Consider the following 11,082-nt stretch of genomic DNA (forward strand, 5'->3'; position numbering starts at 1 on the left):
TTGCGTCCTGCTTAATTGATTTTCTCCAGAATGTCCAAGGGCGTCGTGAGACCCCTCTGCGTACAATCATCATCTATTCAGATAGTTGTGGTTATCAAACAGGAATGTCACACTCTCGAACTGTCTCCTACACTTTGCCATCCGTACAGGGATTGAAGGGGATCAGAAGTATCTAGAAAAAGGTCATTTAAGGATGGAGGTTGATTCAGTCCACAGTGCCATTGAAAGAAAGCTGGCCCCCTGAGTACGTGGAGGTAATAAGCTCGGCCAGGCAGCAGGCGCCGTACAAAGTGAAAAATCTTCACGTTTTTTAAAGACTTTTCAAAGGTTCTCTACGTCAGATCGATCCGCCCAGTGTGATCCACACGTTACTGACATCAGGTCCCTCTGTACAGCCCATGTGGCACCATCAGTTACAAACTGATGTTTGCTGACAGATGGCAAGCCTTGCCCCACAGACCAGCCAAAGTTGCTGAACACGTGGTGATCCGAACCTCTACCAGCAGCCTGGACGCATCAAGAAGAAGAAGTGGCAAGACTTGCAGGAGCTGAAGCTGGTGCTCCCCACAGAGTACCATTCATTCTTCATAGCACTGCAGTATGAGTGATCTTTTTCTGAAGGAAACAACCGTTGGTTCAAGTTTGTCTTTGTTCAAACACTACTAGCCACACAAGTGAGTTGTGTTCATTGCTCAGCAACCTCATTGACTCTCAAGTTGAATTTGATATCGTTTGACATTTAAAAAATGATTTGACCGTGTTCTGTACATCTGTCAAGAATACAGACGAGATGTTGTTGTCGTTTGTTTCATTTCATTTCCCACACGTTGTAGTTACGATAACATGATACAAATCCAGTCTATACAAAAGCAACATAGATTATTCGTTTATTTGTATCATGCTTCAGAGGGGATCCATACAGTGAAGAGCAGTAATTGTTATCTAAGGTCCGGATAACTAAACGATGTGTGTCCAATAACTATTTTTTATGCATTCTGCGTATTTTAATTTGCTTTAATAATTATGTGACCCTACCATTGTTTTTCTGTTCAGTTTTTGATGTCAAATTGGAGAGGCTACAAAAAGAAGCCATATTCATAATGATTGCATTCAAATATAATATTGTTTCTCCAAATTTTATTGACTTCCTCCATCTGTGTGTGTGCGTGCGTTGTGTGTGCCTGTGTGTAAAAGTAGACAAGTTTACACCTCATTTACGAAGAAAACATGTATTCTAACACATACTGTTACCCTGAAAACCACGAATCTCCACACTTTTTGGACACCGTTTCGTGATAAAAGCTCGTATCAGCATTCATTGAAGCGTGGCGGCTTCATCAGACCACGAATTCTCAATTTCTTACCAGGAACGTACTTCTGGCATCACACAGATTCATCCCACATAAATAAAATGTTGACATTTGAGTTATTTTTTAAAACAGTTTTTTTCGTTTTTCTCAAAACAGCAAAAATGTTGATACGAGGTTTGTTTTGAACACCGACGATATGCAAACCCCCACATACACATCGTCGGTGTTCAAAACAAACCTCGTATCAACATTTTTGCTGTTTTGAGAAAAACGAAAAAAACTGTTTTAAAAAATCACAAACTCAAATTCCAACATTTTATTTATATGGGATGAATCTGTATGATGCCAGAAGTACGTTCCTGGTAAGAAATTGAGAATTTGTGGTCAGATGAAGCCGCCATGCTTTAATGAATGCTGATACGAGCTTTTCTCACGAAACGGTGTCCAAAAAGTATGGAGATTCGTGGTTTTCAGGGTAACAGTATGTGTTAGAATACATGTTTTCTTCGTAAATGAGGTGTAAACTTGTCTACTTTTACACACACAGGCACACACACAGATGGGGGAAGTCAATAAAAGTTGGAGAAACAAAATTATATTTGAATGCAATCATTATGAATATGGCTTCTTTTTGTAGCCTCTCAAATTTGACATCAAAAACTGAACAGAAAAACAATGGTAGGGTCACATAATTATTACGGCAAATTAAAATACGCAGCATGCATAAAAATTAGTTATTGGACAAAAATCGTTTAGTTATCCGGACCTTAGATAACAATTACTGCTCTTCACTGTATCCCCCTCTGAAGCATGATACAAATAAACGAATAATCTATGTTGCTTTTGTATAGACTGGATTTGTATCGTGTTATCGTAACTACAACGTGTGGGAAATGAAACAAACGACAACAAAATCTCGTCTGTATTCTTGACAGATGTACAGAACACGGTCAAATCATTTTAAATGTCAAACGATATCAAATTCAACTTAAGAGTCAATGAGGTTGCTGAGCAATGAACACAACTCACTTGTGTGGCTAGTAGTGTTTGAACAAACACAAACTTGAACCAACGGTTGTTTCCTTTAGAAAAAGGTCACTCATACTGCAGTGCTATGAAGAATGGTACTCTGTGGGGAGCACCAGCTTCAGCTCCTGCAAGTCTTGCCACTTCTTCTTCTTGATGCGTCCAGGCTGCTGGTAGGGGGTTCGGATCACCACGTGTTCAGCAACTTTGGCTGGTCTGTGGGGCAAGGCTTGCCATCTGTCAGCAAACATCAGTTTGTAACTGATGGTGCCACATGGGCTGTACAGAGGGACCTGATGTCAGTAACGTATGGATCACACTGGGCAGATCGATCTGACGTAGAGAACCTTTGAAAAGTCTTTAAAAAACGTGAAGATGTTTCACTTTGTACGGCGCCTGCTGCCTGGCCGAGCAAGTTATTACCTCCACGTACTCAGGGGGCCAGTAGACCTGACGGTCTCTCAGCTTTCTTTCAATGGCACTGTGGACTGAATCAACCTCCATCCTTAAATGACCTTTTTCTATATACTTCTGATCCCCTTCAATCCCTGTACGGATGGCAAAGTGTAGGAGACAGTTCGAGAGTGTGACATTCCTGTTTTGGTAACCACACCTATCTGAATAGATGATGATTGTACGCAGAGGGGTCTCACGACGTCCTTGGACATTCTGGAGAAAATCAAATAAGCAGGACGCAAAGTTACTGCTGTTCACTTCACCGTTGCCCTCATGCCAATAATAACACACACCACCTCGTACAGTGTGTAATTGTGGCAGCAAGGTTTATTTTTTATAGTAGTTCTCATTCGTAAACAACCTGGGGGAGAGAAGCACTACCTGCAGGTCTGCTGTGATGACCAAAGTTTCACTGTCATCCTAACTTCTTTTCTGCCACCTCCCTCTTGAGCGCGCCCTGTGGATAAAGTGTCACCGCTACCAGACACAGGGCTCGCAAGTGGCGTTGGAATTTCATAGGAATTTGTGGATTCATTTTTCGTCGTCACAAGGGTAGTATAAGCCGTCGCTGCCTGTGATCTCATTAATATTTAGAGACCTCTTCAGCAGTCTGACTATGTTCACGATCTGACAGCGTACGACTAGGCGCGTCTTGTCGAGAAACACCCAGACCAGATTCAGGTGGGCTGAGGGACGGTGACCCGCTTTGACATGATACAAAAGGGATAGCTAGGGGACAATAGCAGGTCCTAAAAAGGATCAGGGGCTTACGCATTTTCATGGGTAGGCAGGACAGGAGACAATGACTCTGCACCGTCTTTAAGAGTGTCATTGCAGATAAGATTTTTGTCTGAAAGTCCTCCTAGTATTTGAAAGCTCCTAATGACGGTTCCTTGGATTGAACAGTTCATGTTTAACGTTCTTACTGTCTGCATATTGTACAGACGTAGTGATTCCCAGAGAAGATAACAATCTCGACTGTGTCAAAGTCAACACATCTCACATGAAAATACTTGTGACAGCGGATACAGTAAACCCATGGTGTGTCGTCTGTGTCAAACACAACTCGCTCATCTTTCAGAACAAAGTCCATTTCAAGGCTATCACTGTCTTTGGCCATTTCCCCACACACGCCGCAGATCCAAAGGTCGTTTTCATCACTGCTTGATGGCGGAGTGATGTTAATCATTTTCTTAAACTGTAAATCAAAAACATCGGTTCAGTATTCCAAAAGGAAAATGAGTGTTGAACGTTACAAACAAACATTGAAATATCGTAAATAAAACGCTATCACGAATGCACGTGTACCCCTGTTCGCTCGCGTGTGCGTGGCGACGTGTGTGTGTGTGTGTGTGTGTGTGTGTGTGTGTGTGTGTGTGAGGAGAGAGAGAGAGAGAGAGAGAGAGAGAGAGAGAGTGAGAGTGAGAGCAAGAAAGAGAGAGAGAAACATACAGAGAGACAGATACAGAGAGAGAAGGAGAGAGAGAAAGAGAGAGAGAGAGAGAGAGGGGTGGAGGGGCGGTAGGGCTATAGCGGGAACCAAATTTGCTTGGAAGAAACAATTTTGTCTCTCTTTTCTATATCATGGACGGCATAGTCAATCAAGCACAATTAACATTGCTCAATTAGGAATGGAAAAGCAAAGTTAAACGACTTGTCTTCGTATTTTCAGCAAGGAAAATGGAGCACTTACCTTTGTCCCATTCAGTTTCTCTCAAGACCAAGCTGCTTTCGTGTAGACGTAAACCTCGTAACCCGGATGTTTTGATCAATTTCCCACCAAAACAGTTCACGAAAACCTCGTAAAAGCCAATACGAGGTTTGTAAATTACCACCGCTTTCCGAGAAAACCTCGTAAGATCCCTTAAGTGGTAAAGTTGAAAGCCCGCGCAAACGGTTTTGAGTTATGAGGTTTGTTTACAGCAGCTTAATTAACTAATTAGGCAACATATTTATTTGATTTTTGTTTCAGAAGGTAGGTAAAACAATTACGATTTCAATGATGCAAAAAAACGAAAATCAGAAAAATGGTGGTTACGAGGTTTGTTTTGAACACTGACGACATGCTGTTATCTCCTTATCTGAACTTTCTCATTCACTGCTGTCCTTATTTGATACGACAATAATAACTATTCCCCAGCGCCGAAGGGAAATAATTGGATAACCGCGGAAAGTTACTCTCACACAGTGTTAGCTCCCATTGGAATGATACTGTTAAAGGCACACACAGCTTCCCGTAAACCATCCATTTCTGGTCACAGACACTGTCAGGCGTTTAAATACTCACCACTTGAAAACAACATAGGTGCCCTCCGTAAAGAGCGAGCATTGTTCAAAGAATTTATTTTCGTTTTGGCGCTAGAACTAACTTTTAAAATCTAAATAATAAATCGACAGCTTGTAATACAAACATTTTATATAATCATAAAATATTTCTTTTTTCATCGAGACAAGATCAGTACAACTCGAAGTTTTGACAGTTTTAAAAAGGGAGCCGGAAGCAGGTCACGCAAAGGTCGTGTTTCCTCAAGCAGACGAATGTTCTGCATATCGCTTGCTTCTGAAGCCATCCGCCGCCGATAGGTTCGTGTGACTCGCAGTCGTTTGTTGTATTTTAAATTCAAAGGTACACGATTTCTTTCTATTGCAGATATAGCGAGTCGCATTGAAATCACAAACTGACGACGAAATTATGAAACAAGTCGCGTAAGGCGAAATTACTACATTAATTTTAGTCAAGCTGTGGAACTCACAGAATGAAACTGAACGCACTGCATTTTTTCACAATGACCGTAGTCCGCCGCTCGTGCAAAAGGCAGTGAAATTAACAAGCCTATTTGGCGCGGGGGTGGTTGCGCTGTGCTGCATAGCACGCTTTTCTCAACCTCTCTTTGTTTTAACTTTCTGAGCGTGTTTTGAATCTAAACATATCATATCTATATGTTTTTGGAATCAGGAACCGACAAGGAATACGATGAAGTTGTTTTTAAATCGATTTCGGAAATTTTATTTTAATCATAATTTTTATATTTTTAATTTTCAGAGCTTGTTTTTAATCCGAATTATGTTTTTGGAATCAGAAAATGATAAAGAATAAGATGAACGTAATATTGGATCGTTTTATAAAAAAATAATTTTAGTTACAATTTTCACATTTTTAATGACCAAAGTAATTAATTTTTTAGCCTCCAAGCTGAGATGCAATACCAAAGTCCGGCCTTTGTCGAAGATTGCTTGGCCAAAATTGCAATCAATTTTATTGAAAAATGAGGGTGTGACAGTGCCGCCTCAACTTTTACAAAAAGCCGGATATGACGTCATCAAAGATATCTATCGAAAAAATGAAAAAAAGTCCGGGGATATCATACCCAGGAACTCTCATGTCAAATTTCATAAAGATCGGTCCAGTAGTTTACTCTGAATCGCTCTACACACACACACACACACACACACACACACACACACACACACACACACACAGACATACACACATACACCACGACCCTCGTCTCGATTCCCCCTCTATGTTAAAACATTTAGTCAGAACTTGACTAAATGTAAACAAGTCGCGTAAGGCGAAATTACTACATTTAGTCAAGCTGTCGAACTCTGGGAATGAAACTGAACGCACTGTATTTTTTCCCCAAGACAGTACAGCTTCGTCAATCCCTGCGAGAAGGAAATCGCTCACCTCCCACGTGCAAAACGCAGTTGAATTAACACGCCAGAATAGCGCGGTTGCGTATTGTGCTAAGCAGGAAAACGCGCTTTTCTGTATTCTTGTTAACTTTCTGAGCTTGTTTTGTATACAACCTATCATATCTATGTGTTTTTGGAATCAGAAAATGATAAATAATAAGATGAAATCCTTTTTGGATCGATTTCTTAAATTTTAATCGTAAGACTAATTAATCTCTTTTCGTTAATTGTGATCACATTTTAAGAGTATACATGACATATGTATATATTTTTAGATTCAGAATGTGATGAAGAATACGATGCAATCAATTTTATATCTGTTTGCGAAAAATTGATTTTAATGACAACTTTAATGAGCAAACTCATTAATTAATTTTTAAGCCTCCAAGCTGAAATGCAATACCAAAGTCCGGACTTCGTCGAAGATTACTTGACCAAAATTTCAATCAATTTGGTTGAAAAATGAGAGCGTGACAGTGCCGCCTCAACTTTCACGAAAAGCCGGATATGACGTCATCAAAGAAATTTATCAACAAAATGAAAAAAATGTCTGGAGATACCATACTCAGGATCTCTCATGTCAAGTTTTATAAAGATCGGTCCAGTAGTTTTCTCTGAATTGCTCTACACACACACACACACACACACACACACACACACACACACACACATACACCACGACCCTCGTCTCGATTCCCCCCTCTACGTTAAAAAAAATTTAGTCAAAACTTGACTAAATTAATGTAAAAACGAAAGTGTGTGACACGGGTTCACGATGGCTTAGGGGTAAAGCTAACCACGAAATCTGGTGTGTGGTTTACGCAACCTAAATAGCAATCCAAACGAACTGTGTCATTTAATGTTGTTAAATGCTGATGCAAGTGTGTTCCATAAGGTTAGAACTGCTTTTTTCGTGAGAAGATTTAAATCGTTCTGTAAACCATTTGAGGCAGACTGGGCCTTTAATATGACGATGGATAAACAGTTTTAAAACATATCAAGCAAAACGAATGCCTATTTTAAAACTGTACCTCCACGTGCATGTCTCTTTGCTTCTCTGTTGGTCTGCGTATTGTTGTATTTAAATGTGTTCTGCACACACACACACACACACACACACACACACACACACGCATGCACGCACACACACACACACACACACACACACACACACACACACACACACACACAATGTTGACCCATTCGATTAGGTGCTCTTGTGTGTATAAAAAGGTATAACAACGTGTACAAGTACAAAGTTCAGATACGAGAGTCGTACGATAAGAGAGATAAGATAATCAGTACACATGCCAACGTTTAAAGTTCAAGGCTATTGGAAGTCTGCAAGTTTTACCCAACGAAGAACCAAAGTTCGTGCAGCTTTATTTCATTGCTGACCACTCAAAGCAGGCTGAACAGCGTTGCAGCAACATAAAACAAGTATGTGCAAAGCTTCAAATACGCGTTATAGAAAAGGGCCCCAGAGTACAAGATCGTCATTCATGCAAGACTCCAGCCGGCCAACACGAAAGGAGTTGCAATGCACCGATAACATCGGACGTTGCAGTCGGTCTTGCTGGCGAAGAGCATGGTGCCTGAGACATCTAACTGAGGCGCATCAATACATGTAAATTTCTTGCCCTACTATTGAGTGCAATAAATACTGCCAAAAATAGTTCCTGTCTGGACGAGTGTTTGAAGAACATGAATTTATTTTACAAGATCTTTTTGATCACATGCACTATCATTTTAAATGACACGACCCTCAATGCTGTTGCTGCGGTCATTTGTGTGAAGGAGGAAGTCCTTGTGCGTCCACATCATGGCTAAAAGTAAATGTCCGCGAAATAGGCACACAAGCAGTAACGTCTTTCGGGAATATAATTTGATCCCATTTTTGGAACTTTAAGACATCCTTCAAAGTTAATTCTATTTTATGTACATGGCTTTGCTTCCTGTTAAGGTGCGTCCGAGACTAAAGAAGAGGCAACGAAGAAAAAAAAATAGTTCCATAACCGTCATGTTCTTAACAGACTTTTTCTAGCAAAAGAGAAACAATATAAATGTTTCAACTTGTTCAATTTTCGCCCACAGGAGAAATTTACGGTGACTCCTGGCTCTGTGAGGTGAAATGCAAGCACCCGTCATCTATGTTACCGTCATGTAGCTTGAATACACACACATATCGTACGACTAAACGACTTTTTCCCACGTTGGTGAACTATTAAGCTACACAAAACACAAATATTGAACAAAAAAGACACATTTTTTTCTGGAAACATTTTTAATCTAATGGTCGCTTCTTATTGACATCGGGTGTGTTGCGTCACTGAGGTCCGAAAGTCGACATTGTTGACGCGTCTTTTCCAAAGTCAAATCTCTAACGTCAAAAGCGAAATAGGAATTTTGCCAACAGGTGTAAGTTCTCAAAACCATTTCAGATGAAATATGAATATGAAAAACTATTTCTGACATATCTGCCAGACTGTACTTTGACCTCATTTACATGATGTACACACATGTATATAGTGAGATGGTTTATTTTACATTGGCGATCTTTCTCACGTATGTAGTATACAAGTACGCAGGCCACCCATGTGTCACTACAGCAGCACGTAATAGACCTCGTTCTGACATTCTGCCATAAGTGCAGATGGATGATTTCACCTAAACACGCATACATATGTGTAGCTCATCTAAAGTCGGGGTAAAACCCGAGAACATGCTCCTAATGGCTTTGCCGTGAAGGCGTAACATTTGAATTTCATTCAAGCAAAAATCCCCCTGTGCGACATACAGTGATCTCAGGCGCAATTTTTCTGGTAGAACATCCATCCGATACCGGCTCCCCAGTTGGCCGGGGTGGGTCCTGCGTACGAGTAGTAGCAACGGCCGGTGGACAAATCCCTCTCGACGTTGTGGCACGTGCTATCGTTGGCGCAGATTGCCTTGCACTCCTCGGGCGTCCCAATAGTGGTATAGTTGTTATGCGAATTGATACCTCCCCCGGGGTAGGTAAGGTACGTAGTCAAAGCCGGGTCTGTCGCTTCGCAAACTGAAACTGAGAGAATAAGGACCTGAGAGATGTGTTTTTACATTTACGTTTACTTTTGTTGATCAAATACGTTTCGGTAGACTGGCAATCTAGACCAGGGTGATACTGATGATGTGTGTGTGTGTGTGTGTGAGTGTGTGTGTGTGTGAGTGTGTGTGTGTGTGTCTGTGTGTGTGTGTCTGTGTGTCTGTGTGTGTCTCTGTGTGTCTGTGTGTGTGTAATGAGAATTTCTCAGCAACACCCAAACGTCATGTCATAAAAATTGAGACATAATATACAATTTTAAGAGCATTTGCTTTTTACAGTATTCGCCATTTTTATGGATGCTCTCTCTGATGACGTCATTTTACGTTTAACAATATTGAGGCGGCACTGTAACGGTCGCGTTTTGCAAGCTATTAGCTCGAATGTTTTACATTGTAGTCTTTGCTTCGGTCCGGGCTGTGGGAATAAACGGGATCACTACATCAAAGAGCTCTTTAAAAAAGGGAGAAGACCATAACAAGCCAATGCCCTCATATTTCATGTGTGTGTGTGTGTGTGTGTGTGTGTGTGTGTGTGTGTGTGTGTGTGTGTGTTTGTGTGTGTGTGTGTGTCCGTGAGTGCGTGCGTGCTTGTGTGTGCGCGTACGTGGGTGTGTGCATACGTGCGTGCGTGTGTGCGTTTGTGTGTGTTCTGGTGACAGATAAACAAACATACAGCCAATATGCTACAAAGAGAGTAAGATTTGCTGTAGACTTACAGTCCACGCATTCATCTCGACTGACGGAGTATTGGAAGCCAAATTCACAGAGGCACAGGCCTTGATAGCAGTCAGTGTTGGTGCTTGCGGGACAGTCCTGATCCATCGTGCAGGTTTTCTCGATCACTGGAACTGTGCTGGTCGTTGTCACTGAAACTGTGCTGGTCGTAGTCACTGGAACTGTGCTGATCGTAGTCACTGGAACCGTGCTGATCGTAGTCACTGGAACCGTGCTGGTCGTAGTCACTGGAACCGTGCTGGTCGTAGTCACTGGAACCGTGCTGATCGTAGTCACTGGAACCGTGCTGATCGTAGTCACTGGAACTGTGCTGGTCGGAGTCACTGGAACCGTGCTGGTCGTAGTCACTGGAACCGTGCTGGTCGTAGTCACTGGAACCGTGCTGGTCGCGCTCGTAGTTCTTGTCGTCAGTGAAGTCGTGCTTGGCTGATTCACTGCAGCCAAACAGATAAACACAGATGGAGAGACGGACAGACAAACAGACAAACCTATAGCGTAAAACAATGTTAGCGGGAATTGGATTTATGGTGACGCTTTTACTGGGTAGCACATGTGTCTTCATATGCTTCTGAGATGATAGATTATGTTAAATGTCTTGAAGCTTTCAGTTTGCGAATCAGCCTACTGAATATGGTAGGACTTTTACGACTTTATGAACTCAGAGGCCCTTGTTGACATGTGCTACCTACCCACCGACAAAACTTCCTTTTCAGTATTTTTAGACAATAAAGTGTATTATTTGAAAGCATTTAAAGTGACATTCCTTAGAACATAT

General features: G+C 41.4%; 1 protein-coding gene across 1 annotated transcript; it reads right to left on the bottom strand.

The window, feature by feature from the left end:
• Nucleotides 1-10,359: 10,359 nt before the first annotated feature.
• Nucleotides 10,360-10,869, bottom strand: LOC138953328 (uncharacterized). Its single transcript, XM_070325127.1, has one exon. It carries the CDS (start codon nt 10,867-10,869, stop codon nt 10,360-10,362), a length of 510 nt encoding a protein of 169 aa, XP_070181228.1.
• Nucleotides 10,870-11,082: the final 213 nt, after the last annotated feature.

Source organism: Littorina saxatilis, linkage group LG17 (assembly GCF_037325665.1).
Source record: "Littorina saxatilis isolate snail1 linkage group LG17, US_GU_Lsax_2.0, whole genome shotgun sequence".
Taxonomy (NCBI): Eukaryota; Metazoa; Mollusca; class Gastropoda; order Littorinimorpha; family Littorinidae; genus Littorina; species Littorina saxatilis.

Excerpts from the sequence above, each read along its gene's own strand:
- LOC138953328 (XM_070325127.1), bottom strand. The coding sequence starts at position 10,869 with ATGAAGACACATGTGCTACCCAGTAAAAGCGTCACCATAAATCCAATT.